A 25,810-nucleotide genomic window follows, 5' to 3' on the forward strand; every position below is an offset into this window, starting at 1 on the left:
ACAAAATCCAGACTGCTGAATGACGGCTGACAAAGTAAGTAAGATGTTCTATGCACTCCCACTCAAAATACATTTTGCAGTGCAATCGACAGCACTCCACATGGACTTAAGCAGGAGGCCTTCCCGACATCCAGCTAAGGAAGGAAGTACAGATGTTGTTTTGACAGCTTCCGGATTCCATGTCCCCTCCCCAGGAATACCTATTATAAAGCGGTTCCGTATCATCAGTCCCCTACCTCTGACCCTAATTGGCTGAGCTAGGTCAACCAGAATGTTTCCAGGGATTGTGGATCTGCAAGACTCTCCAGGTAGCAGAGCTGTGACATTTGAAAGTCTGGCCCCATCTGTAGCCTTGTTTCCCGCTAAGTGGACAAAGCAGATGCATCTGGTTTTGCGCTAAGCAACCCAGGAGGAAACGGAGGGCTGCCGTGCTGTGATCCCAGCTTCCAAGACGCCTGAAGCCCGGTCGCATCTTGCCTTTACCAAAGCTTGCCTGGCCCTTTGCCCCAGGATCCTTCGTGTAACCACGCCCCCCACCTTTTTTTGTTTAATGGCTTCTGTCATTTGCAATCAAGAGTCCCGACAAATACAACCAGACAGCACTGGTGTTGACGGTAGGTTTCAAAGCTACCTCAGCAACTTGTACCAGAATTTACGACGTACATTCAAGAGGCGTTTGTTGCTCAAGGCCTTCCTAAGTGCCGTGTGCTGTGATAGACACCAGAGATAAATGGGAGGTGATGGTTCCTCATCCAGATCCTGTATGTGGAAACAACAGTGAACCCCTCACTTGGTCCCCAGAGGTCAAGAGCTGGAAGTAAGGGCTGGGTCAGGGTAGGGTATCTCCCTCTGGGCCAGTTTGCCCCCCTTTAAAATGAAGGAATTGGAGCAGCGGTTTTTGAACTGTAACTAGGGGACGGTAACTAGGAGACTTAAGGGAAGGAGTGGAAGGGCAGGCTTAATGGCCCCTGCACCCTCTTGTACTTGCTCACTTGAGCAAGCCTGTTTTTAGAAATCAGCTTCTGCGTCCAGATCCTTCTGGTGAAAGAATTCCTTTGCTGAAGGAGAAGTGTGACCAGATGACCTCTCGGGTCCAACCTTCCAGTACTTCTAGCTTTAAGGTCCTCATTCCACAAGGTCAGCCTTTCTTTCCTTCTCTGCACTTATCATCAGAGACATTCACTAGTAAAAGGTGAACTATCTAAATCTGAAAGAGGGGCGCCTGGGTGGCGCAGTCGGTTAAGCGTCCGACTTCAGCCAGGTCACGATCTCGCGGTCCGTGAGTTCGAGCCCCGCGTCGGGCTCTGGGCTGATGGCCCGGAGCCTGGAGCCTGTTTCCGATTCTGTGTCTCCCTCTCTCTCTGCCCCTCCCCCGTTCACGCTCTGTCTCTCTCTGTCCCAAAAATAAATAAACGTTGAAAAAACAAACAAAAAAAAAATTTAAATCTGAAAGAGCCGAATGGACCACGAGCTGGGCAACTGGTCCCAAAATAAAGGGTCCCTTCATTGAAAATTGCTAAGAGTTCCAAACAGGTTGTTTAATCCTTTTAAAGCATGAATAGTAAGTAGGGCATTAACCCTACCAGGAGGAGGATCCAAAGCTGGCATTTCCCCACTTAGCAATTATTAGTCACGGGCCTAAAAAAACCTACGTTACTGAGGAAAGCAGTGATTTCTGGGGCTTTCCCGTTTTCTTTGTTAGACAATAGAGACTATCGTTGTTTTATTAACAGGGAACCATGTTTTCATCTAGTGAGGGAAGTCAAGAACTCCAAAACATGAGACCTGGCTTACTGATTCAGATCTGGGGTGGTGCCCCATAACTATATTGTTTTATTTTACAGGGACCCTGATACTCAGCTGTGTTTAGAAATGGCAGAGCCAGTATTCCGCAGTAATCCAGAGTAACACTTATATCCTAGGCTTCTCTGCTCCACTTACAAAAATATTGCCCAGAGTTGTCTGCAAAGTATAGAACTAGGGGGAGTGGGTAAAAGCTGGAAATTTGGTAAATACACCCCTACCCTGCAGGAACTTACCCCGAGTCCCAGGACAGTCCATTTAGAAGCCCACAGTGTCTCCAACTAGGTCCTGAGCTTCTGAAGGGCAGAAATGAAGACCCGTGCCGAGCTCCAGTACCACAGGACCATGGTAGACTACGTACTCAACCATTAACAACTGTACGTGTACCACACAGGAACTCACAGGGGTGTTTTTGAGTCAGCCCTGTAAGTGGAAAACACCATTATATTTATTTCTAATCCCCATGAAAAGAAACCTCAATCCCCTGCCACGTGATTAAGAGAGACACCAGGGTAGTTTAATTATTATTATTTTATTTTCATATACAAAAAGATAAAACTTGAAATAGCTCTAGATTTTTCCTCCTATTCTGTTGGGGTGTGGCTGCTTCTTCACACAGGGGGAAAAAACTACATTCACATCGGTTTATTTGAGGACCCAGTGCAGAGTTCAAGCAGCAAAACCCCAACTTAGCAGATCTAATTTCAAACTTGACACTCATTTCTAAAATTACCACAGTAAAAAGGAACAAAGATCCACTGCAAATGAATGAACTATGATACAATGTTCTTTCCAAAATGTCTTCATTTTGCAACTGTAATTACATGGATGTCTGCTTTAGGCCATTTTAGATGTGTGCATGTATATAATATATATACGTGTGTATATGCGTGTGTGTTATATATATATATGTGTGTGTATATATATAAGTCCGCACACTTTTCAAATCCAGACAGGGTAACAGCAACAAGCTTAACTCTGTGTGTGTGTGTGTGTGTGTGTGTGTGTGTGTGTGTGTATTTTAAACATGATACTTTAGTATAACTTTTTGTTAATTCAGTAGTACAAGCTATTTCTGTTCTACAAATTTTTTATTTTATAGCTACAAGGGTGAAAGTGACCTATTACATTTACATCTCACATATCCTGGTATACAAACAGTACTTACTGAATTTGAGCCAAAAACTAGAAATCTTTATTTTTAGCACTTGAAGAGCTTCCTCACTTCTACAGCCTTAAGTTGTATACTAGTCACATTTCCAGAGTTTGTAATTATTCATTGTTTTAAACTGCAAGAAACAGGTGAATCCAAACTTTTAATTACAATTGTTATATACAAGTTAGATAACACAGCTCAGTAAGACTTTGCTATCCATCCTAAACCCAACACACACATTCTCCACTAAGTTAGACAAGTCCTTAGGATTTTCCTTCTTTTCCTTACAAATAATGTACAAATTTAGAAGTAGCTGGTAAAACTGATACATAAGATGGCAAATGAGAGGTGACATTTTCTGTCGGTTCCAAAACTGGTCCTGCAAATCTTGTATTCTGCTGTGTTCTTTAACTGTGTGTCTGTTACATGCAGAAGCTCTTTTCACAAGAATTGACATCAAACTCAATGTAGGTTAAATTTACAGTACTGTGAAGTTATCAGATTCAAGGACAAATGTGAAAAAATATTAACAGGTGAAAAATTCGGCCCTTTGATGCTACTGTTAAGATCATGTCAAATTCATAAGCAGATTCTTTTGTACAGTTGAAAAATGGCATTGTGTGGATTTGTGGCATGGAACTGAAATCTAGAAGTATGCTTCTATTCTGCGGTAACCCTCACCCTCAATTCTTAAGTACCACTCAATTTTCTTTGCATTTTTACAGAATTCTAGGGAAAAAAACGGGGGGAAAAAGCTGCTGGCGTTTTAACAATCCCTCCACTCACAGGAGGTCTGAACACTTCCAGGTGGGGTCTCCTAAGCATCTCTCTGTATGATCACTGGCTCTCAGCCAGCCTTCGACAGGGACTTGGACACTTTCCAAATCAAAACCCAGATGTTGTCTAATCTTTCCTACTCTCACCTCTGTCATCGCTGGTAACGTTTGAATGAGCGCATTTTTCCCTTATGGAGAAATTATTTGGCTAAACGTACACTTAGCTTGTGGCAGTGCTCTGAGAAAACCCCACTTGGGCTAAAGTAAAGCACTTGCAGGGACTGAAGTCAACAGTCCGCTGACCAGGGCAGAGACCAAACACTTCGAGGGCTGATCAGAACCCGCTGGGAACACACTGACCTTGGCATCCCACGGTCAGCAGGACAGCCCAGGCAGGCAGCCCACGCTCGTATGGCTGAATTACCACTTTTAATCTTGGTCTGCCATCTATGCCCCAGAGACAAAAATTCAGATGTGGTGACTGCTGGTTAATTAAACTTTTTGAACTGGTAAAAAAGGCTCTTTAAAAATATATATATATATATTTATTTAAAATACATCAAAATGACAAACAGCCATATCCCGCAAGGCCTAATTTCACAGCAACATATGCTACAGACATCTTCCCAAAATGCACAGTGGTGGATGGTGGGTTTTTTAATCCTGCCATTTAAAGGAATGTTCTACATTTGAGTTTTAATGACTGGAAATGTGTTACAAAGAGCTCATCTTTGGAACTAATTTGTGTGCAAGACCAGCCAATTGAATCACTTTGCCTATGCAGACACAAGAATACTGAAAATGGCAGAATTCAAAGAGGAACCCAGGAAGCACCGTTCAGATGACACTCTAGACCCATCCCACCACAGTACAGTGAGGAGCTTGCCAGAAGCCCCTCTTTCAGTCCTTGGGAAGAGTTTAACTTTAAAACAAGTAAGTGCCCATACTTGGCAGGGTTCCTGCGTGCGTTACGTTACAAGCCTGCAGTACCGAGAGGACCCAGATGGTGACACTGTTCAACATGAGGTCTGAGGTAACTGGTTCTTACAATACCTGGAGCACAGAACTGCATCCAGAAATTACAGCTGGGAAAAAGGAAAAAGGTGGGGTTTCGGGCTAGAAAAGACAAGTAGAAAAAAGCTTACAGCAGTTGCTTTTGGGGGGAGGCAGGTGACAAAAACAAAGGCACAACAGAATTACATTCCGAGACGCGTGGCTGGAGAACAGAGAAACGTTCTTTCATGGGGAGCAGGGAAAGGAGCGATGGGTTAGTTCCTGGAGCGCTACTGGACCTGCTGAACCTAAACTTATTCCGAGTAGAAAAGGGGTAGAGTGTAAAACTTCACTCTGAACCAGACTGAATAAAAACACAGCTGGTTTAAAATGACACGTTAGGGACGCTCCTGACAAAACTGTCCCAATCCATGTACTTCTGAGCACAGCGGCGTGGGTCTGGGGAGCAGGCCTTCGGCTGAGCCTCAGAAGCGGCAGTGACGATACAAAGATTAGCGTCATTGCTCACCTTCCCTGTATCCCCGTCAAAAGCCTCACCCAAATAACCACCCGCATTCTACCCCAAAATAAAAAGGCTAACATGAAGACCACCATCCATAACCATGGCAGTCGTGCTGACCTTTGCGGGAAGAGCAGAAGGGCTAAGTGACAGCTAGAAGGTGCCCTCTGGTACGGGGCTCTGAGCTTCCTCGGAGGGCTCCTGGCTGTGACTCGCTTGATGAAAGCAGGGAGCTGCCCCAAGCACTCTCACGTCCAGGAGGCCCCGACCAGAGAGGACACAACGTGCCTGGCAGCTCCCCATTTAACTCGATCGCTGCATCCACACAACACCCTCCTTTTCTGAGTAGTTACTAAACTGGAAATTCCGTCTTAAAAACTGGGTAATTTGGTCCTGCATAATTCAGTGTTGTGGAGTACTCAAATCCCCAAACTCTCATTTCAAATGTTTATAGCCTGAACCTTATTCGTCCCAACCCGCCCCAATCTGCACTCCCATATAATTTCTGTCCCTCAAAACACCCTCATACGACTGACTACATCCGACGGCAGGAACGCACAAACTAATTTCTAATCCCAGAACCCTTTGTTCAGAAGGTATCTCAGGAGGAAGCACAAATGTAAAACATACCACAGGCTCTCGCCTCCCAATCTGCAGGGAGCTGAGCCAAAGCATCACCGTCCCACACAGCCCCAAGCGGGGTTTTAGCCAAACAAGACCCAGCGAATGGCCTCCCATCTGCCAGTGTATCACGAGAGTCCATACAAGCACTAGGTAAAAGCCCCGCACCACCCACACTCCAGTGTATATTTATCCTGAAAGGTAAAGCTCATTACTCTGATTACAAAACCATTCGCATCAAACTCACTAGACTTTATAAAAATAATCTGTGGTATAAAACAATCTCCACACTGTGCAGAAGAATCTGTCAGGTGATATAACTAAATATATATGTAGAGCTATAGATCTTTTAAAGTAAAATTTCAAGTGTCATATCTCTATCATATAACCTATTCTTTTATTTACAACGCTACCTAACAACATTCCGATGCAAATGTGATTGGGAGAAACAGAGAATGATCCCATGCCCAACCAACAGCAGAAGTTCCCAGAACTCGAGACAGAACTCATCCATCTGTAAAAACAAAAACAAAAACAAAAACACGCACACAAAAACCAAAAAACCAACACAAACCCATCCTCACCTGCCTAAAAAGCATTAGCTAATAATGGGTCATGTTTCTCCTAACTGTGAGCTCAAAAATGTAAACTTTGCAAATAAATGTAACACTTTCCCACAGATGTCCAGAAGGGCCCACGTCTGGATAATCCGCTGCATACACACATGTGCCCAAGCATATGCTTCTCTAGGGTCCTGTGGTTGGCATGCAGTGGTTCTCAGAATTGCGTAGGCCCCAGACAGTCCACAGACACTCCCGGAGAGGAAGGGCGGCACAGGGCCCTTCACCACACACTGGCATTTAGAGATGATGCACTTTAATTTGTGAGGAAAAACCACTTGTATTTATCTCTGCAAGCTGCCACAGGAGCAAATAAAGTATCACTGGTTTTGGCACTACAGGGATACGTGGAGGACCACAGTCAAAAGGTCCTGCTTCATTCACACCTGGAAGATACAGTCACGAAAATGTAAAAGCTTGGTAAAATTTAAACAGTGGTAAATCCTTTAAATTCAAAATCGTGTCCAAACCAAAGTTTACAATGGACCCAAAATGAGTATAAAATAGGAAGATTCAAAATATCCCTCTAGATAATTTGGAATTTTATTTGCTGAGTTTATGGGTCTCTTGGACCCACTGTTTTCAAAAGGAAGCTGAGTCAACTGAATTAATTTCCAGGCGGGGATGGGGGGGGGGGGTGCATCTTAAACTTCAGTTTCTTTTTGCTACAAAACTAAATCGTTATCTTAAAAAACTATTCCAAGCCTTCTAAAGGTTTGGGATACATTCATAGGTGGATTGCTGGTTACAAATCAACTATCAGGAATCTTACTGAAACAACCATGCATATAACCCTGAATTTATTAGATCTAGACTGAGAAGATAAATAGTTCATCAGCTGCATTACTGGGCCCGTTTCTTGACCTAAAACATCACCGTTGATAAACACTTAAACTCGTCATTACTAGGCTGAACACGGATTAGCTACTATTTTATTAGTTCAGCTTTTACAAACAGCCATTAACCAAGGAATTCATGGCACCCAAATGAGAAGAAAAACCACTTTGCCCTCTTTCCTTTCTCGATGCTCACCCTGGATGGGGGGTGGGGTAGGGGTGTCGACGAGTAAATTGACTGTGCTTCTTGGAAAGATGTGGTCTAGGAGGCCCTTGAAATGTGAACTGGGTCTGGCCAGCTTTCCAAAGATGAGCCATTAAGAACCCAGCAGGCTACTGAAATAGTTGAGACTGAGGATCAAACGAAGTTAACTCCTGGGAAATGGTTTCCAATTCAGATACTCATCTAGTGAGCCAAGTTCTGAGGAATAACACTTGGCTGTTCGACTTCTAGTACCCATTCTAAAACCTTATATAACTTAACACATGCTTACTGTATTGCTAAAACCACCAAATCCTTATATTACCAATGTACTGAGAACTTTACACTGCATCCTAAGAAAGGCAGAATTCCATTTGCAAGAGGGCCACACGGTCCTCCCGTTCCAGATGGCACAGCCGCCTCCCTACCCTCATGGCTCAGAGCACAGGGACCACGTGACAGGCTTTCTGAGCTGTACACACAGCAAGTATGCACACACGCACGCACACGCACACACACACGCACGCACACACACAGAGCTGGGCTTCCCACCAAAGAAACCCCCCACACACAGCCCAAGCGCTCAGTGCAGAGTGTAGGGATAGCAAGGAGCAAGAACATGGCAACTGGAGAGAAAGGTAACCTCGCAGAACTGCAGGAACACCTGCTTTGCTTTCTAAAACATGACGTGACAAGCTTGACAAAAGAATGGCCTGGCCCCTAGGGGCAGTGGAGGGAACTAGCTCAGTGGCCTGGAGAGGACAGATCCTTCACTGGGCTGAGAATACATCAGCAGGAGGCTCAAGCCACCTGAAGATGTTCTGAGCTGGACAAGACCTCTATTGTCCTACACACGTGCCCAAGTCTAGACAGGAGGAATTCTGGGTCAGACACAGCCAGCACACGCGGGGATCCCCTCCCCAGGCAGCATTGATCGCTCCAGGCACTACACCTACAGAACCAATGGGACAAGAAAGCCATGCCAAACAACGAAGGCCGGAGATGCTCACCACTTGCCTTGACAGCCCGCCTCCCTTCCTCCCGAGAAGGCTCCACCTACAGCCCTCACAGAGTAGCTCCCTCGAAGGACTCCTGTGAGGGACCAATGGTCCCAGGAGAAAACCTGGATGGTGCTAGTCCCTAAGGACTGTGTCCAGGGCCTCTCCTGGCCCATCATTAAGAGTTCTTTGCAGGACACTGTGACACAGTGGCTTCTGTCCCCCCCCCCCACCCCCACCCCTTGCTTCCTCCTCCTCTTGCTCATTCCCGTATTTCTCTGGCTCAGGATGTCTTCCCAGTCATCATGTGTGCTTTCGAATAATACACTCTCCCCCAAAGAGCAGCCTACAGCCAGGAGCCTGTGTGGATGCAAGAACACCAGAAAGGAAGGAGCAAGGATCTTTGGCCACTTCTCTCCCCTGACTTGGCCACCCTCCCACCCTAGATGGGGCAGCCTCTCCCACAGACAGGGAAAATGATGCCAGACTCCATTCCCCCCAGTCTCCACAAGAGCTCGGGGGGTGAGGGGGAGTGGTTCTCTGAGCTCCCCAGAAGTGGACATTGCGTGACATCTTTGTGGAAAAGAGCACAGGCAGAGGCCCTGCAACCCGATAAACACAAACCAGAGCTCTAAGTGGTTCGCTCCCCAAAGGATACATGACAGCAGACACTTTATCTGAGGCAAAAGACCCACCCAGGCTCCGAGGGGCGTCCCCGGAAAAAGATCTTTTTTCTTCTTCTGCCATCGGCAGCAGTCAGGGATACTGCCTGATGGGTACGTTTTACGACACAGCACGAGGGAAAGGCAGCCTGAAGGCCGAAGAACTGGTCCCCCGAGACCCCCCCCCCACAGGAACCATCTCGACACTTCACTCTGGTGCCAGGACCCCAAAGCCACCACGGCAGCGGAGCCCAGGGTCAGCAAAGAGGGGGCCCACCCAGATAAAAGGCCTGTAGGCCAACAGGAAGGCCTGCCCTGTCTGTACTGCGTCCTGACCAGCAGGTCCCACACCTGGCCACGGCCCAACCCTTCACGGCCAGGCCCAAACTGGTTCTTACAAGGATCAAGCCGGTACACGAAAGAAAACTCACCCAGACAAAATCTGAAAACAAACGGAGAGGCAGGGGTTTCGTGTCCCACACTGGCCAGAATGAGTGAATCAGCTACATACGTTAGCGGTTTGTTGGTTTCTGAGGGTGAAAAGCAGATGCCGGAAAAGTAGAGACGCACTGCCTGAGGTGAAAGCTAAAGAAATTAGATATGGCACTTTTCAATAAATATTTAAAGCTTTTTAAAGAAATAAGTGGAAAAGAAAAGCAACTGCTGTAAGGCCGGTTTTGCTGTTAAAAATTATTCCGAGGGAAGAAAAATACCACAGCACAAAATAGTTTTTAAAGAAAAAAAAGAAAGAAAAAGAAAATAAGAAAAAGAAGAAGAAGAAGAAGAAGAAGAAAAAAAGACAACACAGCTTACCAAAAAAAAAAAAAAAAAAAAAAACCCAACAGCAACAACGACGACAAAAGACCTGTCCCTGTAACCACCTTGGCCAGCTCACAGCCTGGCCCATGAAGCAAAAACAGAGCTCTGGGAGGGCCACAAAGTCACCTCCCACAGCACCCTGTGCCCAAACACGCAGAGCAAAGGACACGGCCAAGCGGCAGGCCCCAGAGGCACACGGCGTGCAGAGTGGGGAGCGTGTGCTCTCAGACCGCGACCCCAGGCCGCAGCGAGGACTCACCACTCTGGACACGCTGCTCCGTCACAGGCCGCCCCGAGTCGCCGCGGTGCTGCCCGCCCCCTCCGCTATCACTGCCGCCCAAGGAAAATTACCTCAAGCGGGTCTAAGGGCCACGGTCTGACCAAGTGAAAGTGGGGTTACCTGTCATTCTGAACACTGACCAATCGGGTCGAGGGAAAGATGTGAACCTCCAAGTCAGTCAAGAGGAGGCAACCCCTCTCCCATTCTCACCCCAGTCAACCTCTCCCCAAAACCTCACCAACTCGCCTACCCTCCGGATGAAAAAGATCCAGTTTTTAATCAAAAGTCTCAAGAAACCAGAGGGAAAAGCCTTCGCAAACAAGAGTGACGAATGCCCACACGGCCCAGACGGCCAACCGACAGTTGATGACAATTATTTACAAGAGGGCGTTATCAAACAAAAATGGTAGCACTCCCTAGAAGACTCAAACTTTTTTTTCTTTTTCTCTATTTCTTTCAAACTTCCTTGTCATAAAAGCCAACTTACATTAAAATATACTTACTACGAGACAACACAACTAATAAAATATATAATAAAACTTACACAAGTAGAAAATTCTGAGGTATTTCTGGTTTGAGGTGGTCTGTGGTCGTGAAGTTTTCATTCTTTTTACTTTTCAAAATTTAAACCTCGGAAGCCACATAGCAAAGCATGTGTGTATATGCGGACGTGTGTTTCGTTTTTAAAAAAATTTGCATGTTTCATAAATTAAAAAAATTCAAATGTTGAAACAGCAGCATTAGGAACATTCACTGACTAGAGCAAGGTTATGGCATAATAGAGAAACGGTTCTTAGAATATGCACCTCTTCGAGGGGTCTGGAGAAAGCCGTGCGCACGAGCCACGTAAAGGGACAGCAGTGTCACCACACAGGGCAGAGCCAGCGCCGCAGGACTCTCAGGTGGCAGCCCCACCCAGGGAATCTTCTCGCCCTGGCTGTGCGGGGCGCCCCGTGGGCATTTCCCTGAACTGTTCCGGGAGGAAGCCATGGGTTTTAACTTCTTCCTCCATTACACGTATTTACAGCATCGTCTCGAGAAGAACGTAGTCACTGAAGCATGAGGATTTCTACCCTCACCTAACCTTAAAATTAGGGCAGAGAAAATGTTTTGTCCAGCGCCCCAGCCCGAGGCAGGGGGAGAAAACGGGGCAGAGCCGCACCCGCTCTCGGGCTTTCTCCAGACCCCGCTCTGGCCGTGAGCGCGCGGCCTCCACACGGTCCTTCCCCTCGATTCCTGGTTACCTGAGAAGCAGCCTCCTAGCAAAGGATGTTGCTCCGGGTGTGCCCGAGTCCAGTGTGGCTCTGCTCCAAACCCCATCCCCAGCTCCGCCCTCCCCTGCCAACTCCGGTCCAAACCATCCGCATCCTCAGCCCAGCTCCGCCTCGGTCAGGGCAACACCCGTTAATCCGTGAAAGACACGTCTGCTGTTTCTTAAACTCACTGTCTAAAAAGGGAGAGAAACAATAAAAGGGAGCGGAGAAGGGGGTGAGGGCAGGGGGAGAGTCCTCCTCGGAGGAAGGTGTGTTCTTATGTAACAGTCTTCAAAGGTTCCTCCAGGTAGAGTTTGCAGCATTAAGTTTCCTAAGACAGGAGATGGGTTTCTTTGTGTCACAGATTCTGAGACAACAGACAAAGAGAAAGCGGGAAAAATGAACCCCAAGGGACAGGAGGTGGCTGAGGCTCTTCAGCATGGCGCTGGTTCTGCATTCACAGCTCAGCACCTCAACGCCTGCTGACGTGCCCGCTGTTTGCGATACAGTAGAGCAATGTGCTGGTAAAAACTGATCCAATCCCAAAAATAATATTAATAATAATAATTATAATAATTATAATAATAATAAAAAGTCAAGGTAAAATAGCAGCTGCATTTTATGTGTTTGTTGGTGTTACGGGATTTCCAAAACAAAACACAACTTTTTTTTCCTTTCCTCTTCAGATCCACTCGTGTCCTGGGCTTAGATGCTCGACTCCTTAGGGGGCAGGTCCACGTTGGTGACGGAGGTCACCAGGGAGACAAGACAGTCCGAGGTAGTGCCGTTGACTGACCTCCGGATCAGGGACACGCGCTCCTCCACGCAGCCCGCAGACAGGCGAGCCTCCGCGTCGTGGTCCCAGCACTCCTCGATGGTTACACAGAGCTGGGCCAGGCCCTGCACGTCGGCAGGGAGAGGGAGAGGACAGCCTTGTTACTGACGGTGCCCCTCAGTGAGGACAAGCATGGGGGACGGGCAAACTTGAGACGTGACCGAGGGTCAGGCAGAGCCCCCTGGTCCCAGCCCCAGCAGCAGGTCGACTAGCAGAGGCCCGGGGGAGACCGCAGGAATCAGGACGCCTTCCCACCCAGCAGCCGCCATCCTGACCCTACTGGCCTCCCTCCACAGCCTCAACATAGGAAGGGACGGCGGGGGTGGGGGTGGGGGGCGGAACCCAGGCCCCTCTTGGGACAGACACAGCTGCTTGCCTTAGGGCAGTGATATTCAAACAAAATCCATGTGAATCCCAAATCATGTAAGGACCCACAGTGCAGCCTCAGTCACAGTGGGGACCACAGGAGGGCTTCATCCCGCCCAACTTCCTACAACCCCTGGACCCCTCCTGAGAGTCCGGGGCATGTAGCGTGACACCCTATGCTGGCTCACACTGAGTGGTGCCAGGAAAGGCAAATGCCCGCATCCAGGGACTCTGGCCTACCCAGCACCAGGCCACCCCGAAACCTCTCTGGGCCTCGGGCTCCTCATCAGGGAACTGGACCGGCCACCCCAGCATGTCTGCCCTGGGAGACTGAGGCAGAAGGCATGCGCTCTGGCCCAGCCTACATCTCCCCGTGTCTCAGTTTTCTCCGTCTCCAGCCCCCGGTTCCAGGAGGCAGCACTGCAGCTGAACTTGGCCTCAACAGCCTGACCCCCGATGGTATGTAGGGTAGGGTGCTAGCCTCCAATGGCCTCGAGGCTATCCTGTTTCTAAATTAACCCTGAGGTGAGCAGAGGGAGGGGCTCAAAGGAGCTGGAGGCAAACATCCTTCCAAGAGGGAAATGGCTTACATTGCTGGGGTCTTTTGTACAGTATCCCCAGACTGGAGGAGCCAAGACTCACGGCTCAGCCCGTGCCCAGAAAATAATGAAGGCAGAGAACAGAGAATATTTAATTAGAGCTAGTCCATATTAAGCATTTACGCGACAAGTATCCTGCCAAGCCATTTACGGTAACCAGTTAAATCTACTACTACCCTAAGGAGGCAAAGGCTCAGAGAAATAAAGCAATAAATAAATAAATGATAAATAATAATGATAAGTAATAAGTAATAAATAATAATAATACATAATAAACAAATAATAAATAATAATAAGTAATAAATAACGAAGAAAGAAAGAAAGCTGCCAGAAGTCACCCAGCTACTGATTGGCCGATCCAGGATTCAAACCCACACCGCGTCAGGGCGAGGGCCAGTCGGCTCCCCTGCACGAATGGTCCACATGGGGGCGCCCTGATGGACCGGTCAGGCCCCCTTACTCTGGGCCCAAACCCAGAGCCACCTCCCCGGCCAGCACGAAACCTCCCCAGATACTTTCCCGTGGAAGGGAGGCAGGGCACTAAGTGGCCTCTGACCAGGCAGGGGAGGAGAGGACTGTCCGGCTGCCTGTGAGGCATCCTCTCTCTCTATCCCATGCTCCCTCGACCTCAGGTTCCTGTCACATATGGAGGGGCTCCCCTCTCTGTGCCCCTGCAGAGTCACCTGCCACCCAGGCCCCTCACCGGGTGCTTCAGCCAGTGATCCTTAATGGCGGGCCGCATCTTCTTGTGCACGACCACCTCCTGCAGCTCCTCCAGTGACGGGTGCTGGCCGATCTCTTCCTCAAAGGGCAGCATGTACTCGTCCACGGGTCCTGGGGGGGGCGAGAGAGAGCCCAGCAGGGTCACCCCAAGGACTCGCTGCTCCCCGTCCCACGCCCTGCATGCCCGGGGCTCCCGTCCCACTCACCGTCCGCGGCCTTGCAGCGGGACACAAGCTCCCACAGCACCAGCCCCATGGCATACATGTCGATGCGCAGGAAGGCATCTCTCTGGAAGTTGATGGCTCCCTCAAGCACCTCAGGGGCCATGTAACGCCGCGTGCCCACCTAGAGGAGGACAGGAGAAGGTGCCAGTGGCCACACACAAACGTACTCACAGCTGGACACGAGAGCTACCTCCTGAGTGCACCAGACGGGGCCAGGATGGCAGCATTCAGACCATACCACGAGGGAGGACAATCCGTGATTCGCCACATTCACGGGGAGGTCACAAGAAGTCATGGTGTGTATTATACCTCAGGAATAACTTAAAAATATCACACTCGAGACAACAATAATCTAATCTGGAACTGCTGCCTCTTTACTCCGCCAGCACAAGGGGCTGCCTAGACGGTGTCTGCTTTACTGAGATTAAGATCAAAAACCAAGAGGGTAAAGATTACTTAAAGATATTTACAGCAGTTGTTTTAGGATGATTTCCTCAGGCTTAACTGTTAGCTACTTTTTCTAGGTTTTTGGATTCTTAGTATAGTTCCTTCTACTTTATACTGCTTAGTAATTGCGCTGAAAGAGACAGAGACCGAGGCTGCAAGGCTGAGAGCTGACCCCAATGGAGCAGCTGTGTTTGACAAACCAGCCTCCGAGGCGAGGCCGCCCTCCAGGCCTTGCTTTCCCCACTGGTAAAACAAGCGTTGTTCCTGGAGTTCTCGGACAGCTCTGAGCTCAGTGCCCTTGCCCCTGTGTCTTGCCAGCTGGGCACGAGAAGGGCAGGGTCCGCTCCTGTGCCAGCCCCCATCCTGCACCCCCCTGAGGCTTATTACCTGCCCATGAGTGTCCCCCGGCGGTTTCCCTGGCTCAAACCGAACAGCCAGACCAAAGTCAGCCAGCACGGCTGTGAGGTCGCTCTTGAGCAATACATTCTTGCTTTTAAAGTCCCTGTGCAGACAAGTAGACCGAGATGAAGGTGAACACCGTGGTCCAAGCTACCTTGATCCTGGATCCCCACCGTGACCCCCGAGATACTGGAGGCTATGCTCTAGAGCCCCCACACCAGGGCACCCCACCCTGTTTGGGGGTCAGGGTCTGCACCAAGGTGGAGTTTTATGAAGCCGCACAGGCGGGCAGCTCTAGGACATCCTCCCACCCTTCACCCCCCTCAGCATGAGCATCTCTAACCGCACTTCTGCCACACTTGTCAAAGCAACACCTCCCGCAATGGCTGGGCAGACCCCATTCCAGTCCCCACGGAATCAAAAGCTGGCCCTTATGTTCTCAGAGTGGCCGAGGTCAGGCATACCGGCCCGGGATTAAGTCTTCTGGGAAGAATGTACGTTATGCGGGATGTGAGTGACGAGGTTAATGAACTTGCCCGGGTTTCTGTGCAGGCCCCTGAAGGGCTCAGGCCCGCCACCAGGCCGTGAAGAGCAGGGTGCCGGCATGTGAGTTCAGCGCCACCTCTCACTAGCAGAGACACTTCCGGTCCTCAGTCTCCCCTGTACCTGTCTCAGTCTTGCTGTGACGATTAGACTCAGGGAGTGGGAGATACACATACTTAGGGCCACCCCGGCACACTTACTGGGTACTATCGTTAGGCTGAACCATACGGAAGAGTCAATATTCAACCATTTTTGACCTACAAAAATTGCAGTTTCATACTGTCAACCTTAAATGTCATTGATGTTATTACCACAAGGGACCCTTGAGCTTGGATTCCCGGACTCCAAGGCTCGTTCCCGTCCCCTGTAGGTCTGATGACAAAATACCCAATTTCCCTGCACTACTGTTGTTTCCTCTGTACAATGGGGCTGGGAAAACGACACCTATCTCACAGACAACAAGTGGCTCATGGACACTCTCCTCAGGTAACGAGACCGATGTGGCCTGGTATTTGGAACAGTGCCTGCGTTCAGCGAGGACTACAATGACGAGTCAACACGGTGGTGTCAAGGTGTAGCCCCAGGACCTCAAAGAGTCCCTGCCACTGTTTCCGGGGAACCGCAAGATCAAAATGTTTCGCATTCATAACCCATCGTTTGTCTTCTTGTGAGTTCATTCTCTCAGGAGAAGAGTTTTCCAGAGGCTGCACACCTGTGATGTCATCACCGACACTGAATGGAATGTGTGTGCTCTGCTACAGCAAATACCAATACCCATAACCCACATATACACACGTTCTTCTTTGGAACGTAAAGACGGGCACCTGGGTGGCTCAGTCGGTTGGGCACCCGACTCTTGCTTTCAGCTCAGGTCATAAGCTCACAGTTCGTGGGTTCAAGCCCCACGTCAGGCTCTGTGCTGAAAGCACAGAGCCTGCTTGGGATTTCTCTCTCCCTCTCTCTCTGCCCCTCCCCAGCTTACTGTCTGTCTGTCTCTCTCTCTTTCTCTCCCTCAAAAAAATAAACACACACACACACACACACACACACACACACACACACACACACACAGTTTTTTTTTTTTTTTTTTAAGAATATAAAGAGATCCTAGGGCTGCCTGGGTGGCTCAGTCAGTTAAGTATCCGACTCTTGATTTCAGCTCAGGTCATGATTTCACAGGTCATGAGATCGAGCCCCATGTCAGGCTCTGCACTAATAGTGAGAAGCCTGCTTGGGATTCCCTCCCTCTGTTTCTCTCTCTCTCTCTCTCTCTCTGCTACTCTCCCGCTTGCGCTCTCTCAAGAGAAATAAATCAACATTTAAAAAAGAAAAAAAAAAGGACGTAAAGATATCCGAACCAAAAAGTCTGAGAACTGCTGAACCAACCCTCCAACCAAAGTAACGGAGTCAGCATTCCCTCATGTGGCCACCAGAGGGCAAAAGAAAACCACCCTCAAGGCCACGCCAGGCCCAGGACACGGGTGGAAGGCAGGGGAAGGGGCAAGTGGGCCCATCACAGAGCAGCTAAGCACCTTTATGAAACTGAGACTCCCCACCCCAACCCCAGGCCCTGCTTTCACCCTCCAGCCCTCTCTGCAGCTCCAGACCAAGCACAGGAAAGGCAACTGCTGACCCAGGTACCTGTGGGCAATAGACGGCTTGTGGCCCTCGCCACGGCACCAGGGCACATCCTCGTGAAGGTATGAGAGGCCTCTTGACATGGTCTCTGCCACGTGACACAGTTCGTTCCACGTGATGATGTTCCCCTTGAGGTAATCCGTGAGGGAGCCCTAGAGGAGACAGCACAGAACTGGGGCACGGGTTCTGGGTACACAACAGGACCCAGCCCGGCCCGGCCCGGCCCGGCCCGGCCCGGCCCGGCCCTGGGAGGAGGGTCTCAGTGGACCAGCAGCAGCAGGCTGCTCTCCTCGGGAGGCTGGGACTGACACGGAAGGTGTGTGAGGCCAAGAGGGGTTCGGGGGGCGGGAGTTCTTATGTCTGCACTTACGAAGGGTCGCCTTACGGCGGAAGGCCACCTCGTCTCGGGAGCCCCCGTCCGCAGGCACGACTCACCTTGTCATGGAAAGCTGTGATGAGCCACAGCTCCACCTCAAGGCTGGAGCCTCGCTTCTCGGCGGCGATGAACTGCAGCAGGTTCTCATGCTTCATGCCGGGTGTGCTGAAGATCTCCCGTTCGCTCTGCCATGACTGCTTGTCCTAGGGCAGGGATGCAGCTGAACTCCACTGCGGCCACACCGCCCTGCGGCAGAACTGCCACCCCCACGCCATCCGCGTACCCACCCTCCCTCCCTCCCTCCCTGCCTCGGCTCCGTAAAGGAGGCGGGCGGAAGACCAGGACCGGGCTGGGCCCAGAGCACCGGCCAACAGTGATCCCTGAGATCGCTCGGGGCTAGCACCTCCTTTGCAAACACGGCCACCGAAGCCCAGGGAGGGGAGCGAGTGGCCCAGTGTCACCCACCACACGAGATGCAGAGCCAGGCCTCACTTTGCTAAGTGTCCTGGGCAACTGCTGGGGTAAGCCTGGTGTCCAACGCCTCTAAGCAGAACCTGATGTCAAGAACAAACCCCCGCAAACCAGAACGGATCGAGGTTTTGCAAAGCTCTACCCTGACCCCGCGAGAACATTTCAATGGGGCCCACCTGTCTCTCGTCCCACCTGCACGGGCCCGGACTGCCCTGGGGCGGGGTAGCTCAAGCCACAGCAGTGGATGACTTGGGAGTCCCTCAAACACTCACCTGGAGCGGGAAGATCTTGACAGCCACAAAGTCATTCATGAGTTGTGCCTTCCAGACACAACCAAAGCGCCCCCGGGCCTTGATCTCCAGCAGCTGCAGTGGCTTCAGGCCCACCAGAGGGGACGGAGGTGGAGGCCCAGGGTCCTGGGGGAGATCGAGGATTTAACAGGGTCTGGCCTGCCACCCCACCTCTACCCCTGCCCTGCCCTGCCCGGCGCCAGCCCCGTCTCACCTCGTGGATGTCCACGTGGCCGTAGGGGGGCTTGCGATGCCGGTACATCCAGAAGGCCAGCAAGACGATGAGGGAGAGGCCCCCAATGGGCAGCAGCGAGTAGGCCAGCACCGTGAGCAGGGTGGGGGCTGTCGGGGGTGGCTCGTACGTGACTGGGGGACACACGGAGCCCTGTGTCACACAGCCCGCCCACCCACACGCCTCGGGGGCCAGACCAGAGAGCCCCGCGGTCACTCCCCCACCGAACTCGGGAGCTGAGACGAGAGCTCCAGGGCCAAGGAGAGGCCCCAGCCTGCCCTCCCGCGGCCCTCACCTTCTGGGCCCCCAGCCTCTGGCAAGTGGGTGAAGCGCTCGTTGCAGAAGTTGCCTTCACAGCAGCAGAAGTACACCTGGGGGTTCTCCTCGGTGGCCACACACTCCTGCCTGGAGGCACACAGTTTCCCAGATACCCCTCAGAGGAGGGACACGCAGCTCACCGGGGCCCACGCAGCCGACCCCTCCCCACAGACAGAAAAGCTCACGGAGAACCATCAGGGGACAGCGTGAACCCACCTGCCCTAAAGTGGGGCCCAAAGTCGAGCAGGAATAGCCAAGGGGCCACGGCGAAGAGCCCTCCTTCAGACGGAGGCAGGCAAAACAGCCGCGGGGAAGCGAGGACCCAGGCGGCATCCCTACGTGCCCACGCTGTCTGGAGGGGCCCTTGTCTCCCCCTACCCTTAAATGCCAGGCTCGCCTTCACAGACGTCCCGAGGCCCAGTGAGCCCTGCAGCAACAGGAGGGCTCCGGCGGGACTGGGGGTAGGGGAGGCCGGGCTCCAGCGCACCTGTCATAGCAGTTGAAGTCGTCCAGCCAGCAGCCCTTCTTGACGAGCTCGATGGTGCCCGAGCTGTTGCGCCAGGAGGCGTAGCAGTGCAGCCGCTTGTCCTGCTCGCCCTCGCAGCGCTCCAGGCCGCTCTGGTTGGTGCGCTCCAGCTCCCAGTTGGCGTTGTAGTAAATGCACTCCCGGGTCTCGGCCTCTCCACGCCCGGAACCTGTGCCCCGAAGGCGACGGGTGAGAGAACGGCCGCGCGGTCCACACGCCCCTGCACCGGTCCTGGGCCCCGGGCCACCCGGAGGGAGGCTGGGTGGTGAGCGGTGTCAGCCGGATGCCCGCCCCCCCCTACCCCCCCCCACACACACACACGCACACACACCAACCAGACTGAATGGAAAGTAAGGACCCTCCAGTCCGGTGTCCCTCCTGCACCCAGCAACAACAGCTGGTGCTCAACAGGGCAGGAGAAGATCCTAAGAATGAGGCCGGCGTGCTCAGGGTAAGGCTCCCAGAGTCACCACAAGCAGAAGAAGGGCTGGCCCCCAGCTGGGCTTGGCCCCTGAAGACCCCTGTGAGCACCCCCAGCATTCCATGCCCTCTTCCACCCCTGGCATGAGTGCCAGCCGGGTGGCCAGGCACTTCCACCCCCAACTGCCCCTTCAAATACTTCTTTCCTTCAAACATGGCCTCAAACATTCACCCAATCTACCTTTCTCACCATCCCTCCCCCAAGCAAGCTCATTCCAGTCCTCAAATCTGCCCCACTGCCCCCAGGCCCTGTAATGGGAAGGAGGAAGGAGGAAGAAGGAAAGGGATTATGTATGGCCCCTAGACCTGACACCTGAGCCGAAGAGCTCTCCAGAACTCCGTTTGGGAGTGCCTTTACGGGGCACCCATGATCAACCTCACTGTCAAAAGCCACACAGACGTCCGAGAGGAAACCAGCACCAAGCATCCACTAACCTCTCCACTCTTCTTGGGCTTACTGTGGGCCAGGGACCTGATGATGCCACCCCTAACTGGTATTCCCACCCCAGGAAGGAGGAAGGAAGGGTCAGAGTCACCCCCATGGAAGGACAGTCAGCCAGCCCACCAGCAGCCAGGAGCCCTTTTCACCATCAGCCTGAAAGGCTGGCTGGAAGGGCCAAGGAGAGAAGACCCCACCCCAACTCCAACCCCGGCTGAAGAGCTAAGTGCCGAGAGTGCAAAAGCCCGAAGCCTCCCTCACACCCCTATACTGGCCATCGTGAGCAAACAGTGCACCCAGGGAGGACAATGACTGGCTGTCAGGCAGTAAGGGACCCCCCCCCCCACCGCAGGAGTGGTCATTCTCTAGTCACCCCGCCCCTTCTGCATCTCTCTGCAGTGACAAGAGTCTCCTTCTAGAGGCCAGGGGCAAGCAGCAAATCTCGAAGCTCCAGGTAGGAGGACCCAAGGGCTCGGAATGTCATCCTATCAGAAAGCCAATGTCTAGCCATGGCTCTGGGCACCCAAGGACACTTAGCCTTTTTATTTTTATTTTTAATTTATGTTTTTTGTTTTGTTTTATATGTATATTTATTGAGAGAGAGAGAGAGAGAGCGCGCGAGCAGGGGAGGGGCAGAAAGAGGGAGAGTCCCAAGCAGGCTCCGTGCTCAGTGTGAGCTGCATGCACAGCTCATGAACGCGAGCTCATGACCTGAGCTGAAACCAAGAGTCGGACGCTGAACCGACTGAGCCACCCGCGCACCCCTGAGCATCCAAGGACACTTGTAAGAAGGAAAAGAGTGGTCTCCCAACTACCCAGGCAGCTGAGACCCAGCATGGTCCACAGGAAAGGCCTCGGGGTCTACAAAGGGGCTTCTGTGGGGGTGCACGCTGGTTTTCCCCAGCCAAGCCCTTCATCGAGCGTATAAGGTTTAAGGGGAGAAGCTGAAAGGATGGAGTGAGCTGCGGATAGGCGTGCCAGCCACCCCTCAATCTTGCTTCCCCCACTGCCGGCACACGGCTCTGCCAGCCTCCTAAATACTCTCAGCTTCTGGGCTTAGCACCAGGGCTACCTCTGACTGCAAGATCCTCCTCACCTTCTTTAAATTCTGGCTCTTCTCAGGGCACCTGCGTAGCTCAGTCGCTTGACCCTCCGACTCTCGATTTGGGCTCAGGTCATGATCCCAGGGTCGTGGGATGGAGCCCTGCATCTGGCTTCGTGCTGAGCATGCAGTCTGCTGAAGATTCTCTCTCTCACCCTCTGCCCCACCCCACCCCCCACCCATGTGCACGCACGCACACTCTCATGTAAAATAAAATAAGACACTATAAATGTACTTGACAATTGCTTTTTAAATGTCAGCTTTCCCCCATGAGGCTGCAAGGCTGATGAAAGCAGAAGGCTTGACTACCTTCAGTCAAGAACTAGTTCCGGACACATGATGGATGGGTGGAAGGACCAACGAACAGACAGAAGGACACAGCTGTCACCTGGCTAGGGCAGGATTTCGAAGGGCAGGGACAACAGGAGGCATGGCCTCAGACCGCAGCCCAAGCTCTAGAGTCCTCAGGGGAGTTACCATCTCCATGCAGACAATCGCACCAAGCCCCTCTGCAAGCCTAGGAGCCAAGACACTGACAATGGCCTAAGGCTGGCCCAGCTCCTCTCTTCAAGGCCACTCACCAAGTAGGGACTCCTCCGGCCTTTACCATGGGCAGGACCCAAGTGGACAGGGCTGGGAACTCCAAATCTTAAGGCTCAGGGGTTCAGGATATAACTGGACCCCCATCTGACCAGCTCCTCCTACAGACAACTGAGAGTAAGGCAGCCTCGAGCTGGCCGACTTTGTCCAAATCCTAGCTCGGATACTTCCGGGCTGTGTGACCCTGGGTAAGTTACCAATCTACCCCTATGCCTCTGTTTCCTCATGTGTGAAAAGGGGATGATGAGCCCACCTAATTCCTAGGGCTATTCCAGAGTCAAACGAGTTAATACATTTTAAAGGTAGTTAGGATCATGCCTGGCACATTAGCTGTTGTATTAGCAGCGACAGCCCTTCCTGCTGCCTGTGACAATCCTTCACAGCACAAGTCCCCCAGAGGGCTCACACGCCTACACCTCTAGGAGCTCTGCATTCAGAGCCCAAGGAAGACCTGGGGAGGCTGGGAGACTCCGTGCCCCTCCCATACCACACCCAAGCTCGCTGCCAGCTGGAAACCCAGGGCCTCCCCCTTCCTCCCTGCTGCTCTGCTTCTGCACACACTCAGCTATTTATAGCCTCTGGCAACGCTCCAAACACAAGGCAGCCTCTGCCTTTTAATAGACACAGAGTTCCTGCCCGCGCTTGCTCACAGGGCCAGGGCACCCGTGCACAGGAGGCTCCCCTGACCCCCACCCACTCACCCATCCCAGCAGGAGAGGAAGCCGTGCTCCCAAGATGGGGCGTCTGCAGTACCCCCATACCCAGGGGCCCTGAGGGCAGCCTACCTCCGAGATACCAAGGCAAGTGGTTCGTCCCATCCCTGAGCCCCAGCCAAACCGACTTCTGGCCCCCAAAGGCACCACGTATGCAAGTAGCAGTGTCCCCCAACAAGCATTCCCTAGGTTCCCTCCCAGGGGCCTCCACCTTGTTGGAAAGACCGCGGTCCTCCCCAAGTTCTCAGTCCAGGTGGGCAGAGAAACCCCACCCCTGGACACACGCCACCACTGAGAAAAACAAAAAAACAAAAAAACAAAAAAGCACAGATTCCATTCCTACATTCCGGGAGCTTAACCTAAACAGACCAGTTTTGACACTCGAGGACAAGCACCGAAGGTGTTTCCCAGGCCAGCTGGCCTTGCACACAGCCCAGTATGTGCTGAGGGGAAGCAGGGGAAATCCTACCAGGATCCTGCCTATGAGGACTCGAAGCACTACAGGAAGGAAGAATGACAGAAGGACAGAAAAACGAGGGCGATTTAGGCAGAGCCTCAGTGGGAGGCTGTGAAGCTAGAGTGGCCACGCCTCGCCTGGGGTTCCCTGAGCTCTGGGCTTGGGGTGCATCCGGCCCATCTCCCAGGGAACTTCAAACCCCAGCAACCAACAACCTGCTGAGCTCCACGCTTGGCTCCTGCAGCCCTTCCACAGCACCCCACCCTCCCCAGGGAGTAGGTGCCCAGCCCCGATCACGTGGGCATTACAGACCAGAGAGAAAGGGGTGTCACTCACCACGTCCACTTCAGACCCCAGCTGGCCGTCAACATGCCAAGGTGCACCCTCCTCCCAGAAGCCCGCGTGCCTGACAGGTGGCCAAGTGAGGCATGCCCGGTGCCCTCCCTCACGGTCCAGACTCCAGGTCCGTCCAGAGAGAAGAGGCAGCCTTCCCCTAGCCAGCGGCCAGGCTCCCTTCCCGGGAGGCTCCTGTCTTAGGCTCCCCTAGCCCTGCCCTCCTCAGAAGGCAACCCTGCAGTTAGCTGAGCACTTGCTGCCCCAACAGGTTCTTCCAGAGGAGCCACTTGCTGCCCCAACAGGTTCTTCCAGAGGAGCCAAGAAGGGCTCAGACACCTGAAGGTTAGGTGACCTTATCTGGTATCCAAGTTCATTACTCCACCTCCCCCACAACCACAGTAAGAATGGCCAGGGTGTGGGGACTAAGAACCTAGAAGGGAGGAAAGGGAGGTGCAAGGAGGGAGGCTGGAGCTTGAGAGAGAGACACACGGACACACACACACACACACACACACACACACACACACACACGCTGGAGTGTGCACCCACCGTGGAGTGGCACATACGCAGAGTGGGACAGAAAAGAATCCAAAATGTGTGTACCTTTTATCTTTGAACTTTTACACGAGAAGAACTCGAGTGGGTTTCCAGTAGCCAAACAATTTCTGATTCATTTGCTTTTTTGCCCTGACCCATTTATTTGTGAGCCATCCACATCGATACACATTTATTTAACAAACACGCAGCAGGCACTACACCAAGCATTTTACAAACAGTAATTTAACGCTGAACTGAGGCACCAAGAGGTGAAGCACCTTACCCAAGATATTATCGAGGGCCAAAACCAGGTTTCGAACCCAGGCAGCCTGGCTCAACGGTACATGCCCTGTGGCCTCCCCCGTAGCTCCGCAATGCATGTGTTCCCGGCGCATACAGTCCACCGTATGACGTCACCACAACTTACGTACCCATCCTCTTGATGAGCTTCTAGGTTATTTAGAAGAGGTGCTTATTTGATTACCGCCACCATGAAGCCTCTTGACTCCTCTTCTGTGTTTTCTTGTGCTCATGTGAGGGAGGCATTTAGGGTGTATGTCAGAGATGCTGGGTCACAGGGTATGATCATCTTCAACTCATTAGACACTGTCAAACTGTTCTCCAAAGTACCAATCTGGATGTGCCAATTTATGTTCCCAGGAGACTACAGCCCCACTGAGCTACACCCTCACCCCCTGATATTTGCTCGCACGGTCAGTATGAAATGGTGTATTACAGTTTTGATCCCCATTTCCTGATTATTTATGAAACCAATCATCTTTTTGTTTCTGCTTCTGAGAAATGCCTGTTCACATCCTTTCCCATCTTTCTGTTGGGGTGCTTTTCCTAGGAGTTGTATAAGTTCTTATACACTCTTGGTAATAAAACTTTTCGAACTATATAGTAACCCTCTTCATTTGTTCGTTTGCTCTTTACCAAAAATGCTATTTGATCTGATGCTAACTAACATAGCTATACGACATTTCCTGTGGTTACTATTTTCTGAATTTATCTTTTTCTTTTATTTTAAATCTTCCTGTATCTTTTTTTTTCCAGTTAAATTTAGCATTGTCTTTGACCTAGATTTGAGTACCATTACAGTCATGATTACTGCTATGTCTACCTGTTTTTTCTCCACTGCTACCCCCTTTGGATTATCTTTTTTAATTCCATATCTCAGCCACTTCTGGTCTGAGAGTAATGCTCTATTCTAATACAAGCCAGGCTTTAAACTTTACTGTATACTGTTTATGCTAAAAACCTGAAGTTAATCAACATCTCTACCATCCCTCGTAAGAACTTAACTGTTCTAACCCTAACTACCTCCTTCCAATTACACTTAGTTTAACATAACATTTGTATTAAATATTTAATCTACCGTTGTTCTTCTTATCTGCTTCCCAAAGCAGATATTATCTGTGTTTTATACACTCAGTATTTTCTTATCTGTCCATACATTTGTCAGCTTGTCTGCTCAGCCAACCCTCCTCCTTCTCTGCTCTTCCTTCTGGGACCACTGTCCTTCCAAAAGAACATCCTTCTTCAGTAAAGATCTTTTGGTAGAGAAGCCTTTGTATGCTTTTCTGAAAATGTTAATTTGCCCCTTTCCTAACTGACAGT

General features: G+C 51.3%; 1 protein-coding gene across 4 annotated transcripts in view; it reads right to left on the minus strand.

The window, feature by feature from the left end:
- Nucleotides 1–2,316: 2,316 nt before the first annotated feature.
- Nucleotides 2,317–25,810, minus strand: part of ACVR2B (activin A receptor type 2B) — a 39,758-nt gene continuing 16,264 nt past the window's right edge. For 2 of the 4 annotated variants that reach the window (XM_023260731.2, XM_006936529.5), the window contains exons 2-11: nt 19,488–19,695; nt 18,978–19,087; nt 18,665–18,816; nt 18,433–18,576; nt 17,749–17,892; nt 17,317–17,465; nt 15,121–15,235; nt 14,269–14,407; nt 14,043–14,173; nt 2,317–12,439 (exon numbers count right to left, since the gene is read on the minus strand). In XM_023260731.2, the coding sequence (XP_023116499.1) occupies nt 12,245–12,439; nt 14,043–14,173; nt 14,269–14,407; nt 15,121–15,235; nt 17,317–17,465; nt 17,749–17,892; nt 18,433–18,576; nt 18,665–18,816; nt 18,978–19,087; nt 19,488–19,695 (1,487 nt within the window). In that variant the 3' untranslated portion in view covers nt 2,317–12,244. Of the gene's footprint in view, nt 12,440–13,417; nt 14,174–14,268; nt 14,408–15,120; nt 15,236–17,316; nt 17,466–17,748; nt 17,893–18,432; nt 18,577–18,664; nt 18,817–18,977; nt 19,088–19,487; nt 19,696–25,810 lie in introns of those variants that run through there. The other 2 variants (XM_006936530.5, XM_045037860.1) reach the window with 2 other exon arrangements.

Source organism: Felis catus, chromosome C2, assembly GCF_018350175.1.
Source record: "Felis catus isolate Fca126 chromosome C2, F.catus_Fca126_mat1.0, whole genome shotgun sequence".
NCBI classification, from domain to species: Eukaryota; Metazoa; Chordata; class Mammalia; order Carnivora; family Felidae; genus Felis; species Felis catus.